Raw genomic sequence first — 941 nt, 5'->3', positions numbered from 1 at the left:
GGAATGGAATGACAGTCTTCTAAATTACAATATTTTCATATTATATACTGATCTCAAAATTTATTTACCTGAGTAATAATAACACATGCTTTCAACAATCAGGGATTCATTCCCCTTATGATATAAAATGATCTAGAGTTTCAAATAAAGCACTATCTGTTAGTATATTACAGTGACATTTCACCATATTAATTCCTTACGACAATCACTTTCATTTCCATTTGATAATTCCAGGTTTCCTCTGTGGTACTTACCTAGGCCTACTTTATATCATTAACTAATAGCACTTTTTTTTTTCAATATCACAACCTTTAATAGATGTCCATCACTGCACACACATTCAAGCACATTTATAAGTTTCAATTGAGAGAACACAGATAACGGTGGAAAAAAGATAAATTACTGTCCCTGATCAAAAAAAAGATGAAAAAAATATATATATATTCACATCACAAACTCCACATCCTGAGAATTCACAATATAAAATCCCCACACTTTATAATTTAAAACAAACACTTAAGACACCAAAAAAACACCACGCACAAACCCCTCGATGAACCACACAAAAGAAAAAAAAAATACAATAAAAAGGGCGAAAAAACACTATCAAAATCCCCATGAAAACAACGTTAAAAGTAAAAAAAAAGAATAAAATCTCAAGTGCGGGTTGCCCACCTGTCCCAACGTCCACCGCGAACGTCGCCATCGACACCAGCAAGAAGCCGGCGTCGAAGTAGTTAAAAGTGGGCATTTTCGGGGTCACAGTTCTTCCATCCGTGCGAGGGAGAGGACGGAAGTATTCTCCCCGGCGGTCTCCTTCATCTGAACTGCCCGCCATCACGCCATCACAGCCGTTGGAACCTCCTCCTCCTCCTCACGGGGTACGGGCCGGGGATGGGGGCGCAGGGCTGCCAACCGCGCCTGCCCCTTGGCTGGTCGCC

At 40.2% G+C, this 941-nt stretch overlaps 1 protein-coding gene across 1 annotated transcript in view; it reads right to left on the bottom strand.

Annotated features, from left to right (window-relative positions):
* LOC119581714 overlaps positions 1-919 on the bottom strand; it is a gene marked incomplete in the record, with an annotated part of 8,904 nt that extends 7,985 nt beyond the window's left edge. Inside the window, 1 exon segment of the mRNA XM_037929839.1 lies at positions 676-919. Within this exon segment, the coding sequence (XP_037785767.1) occupies positions 676-838 (163 nt within the window).
* Between the last annotated feature and the right edge of the window lie 22 nt (positions 920-941).

This window comes from Penaeus monodon, chromosome 15, assembly GCF_015228065.2.
Source record: "Penaeus monodon isolate SGIC_2016 chromosome 15, NSTDA_Pmon_1, whole genome shotgun sequence".
Lineage (NCBI taxonomy): Eukaryota > Metazoa > Arthropoda > Malacostraca > Decapoda > Penaeidae > Penaeus > Penaeus monodon.
This window is presented reverse-complemented; position numbering and strand designations above follow the sequence as displayed.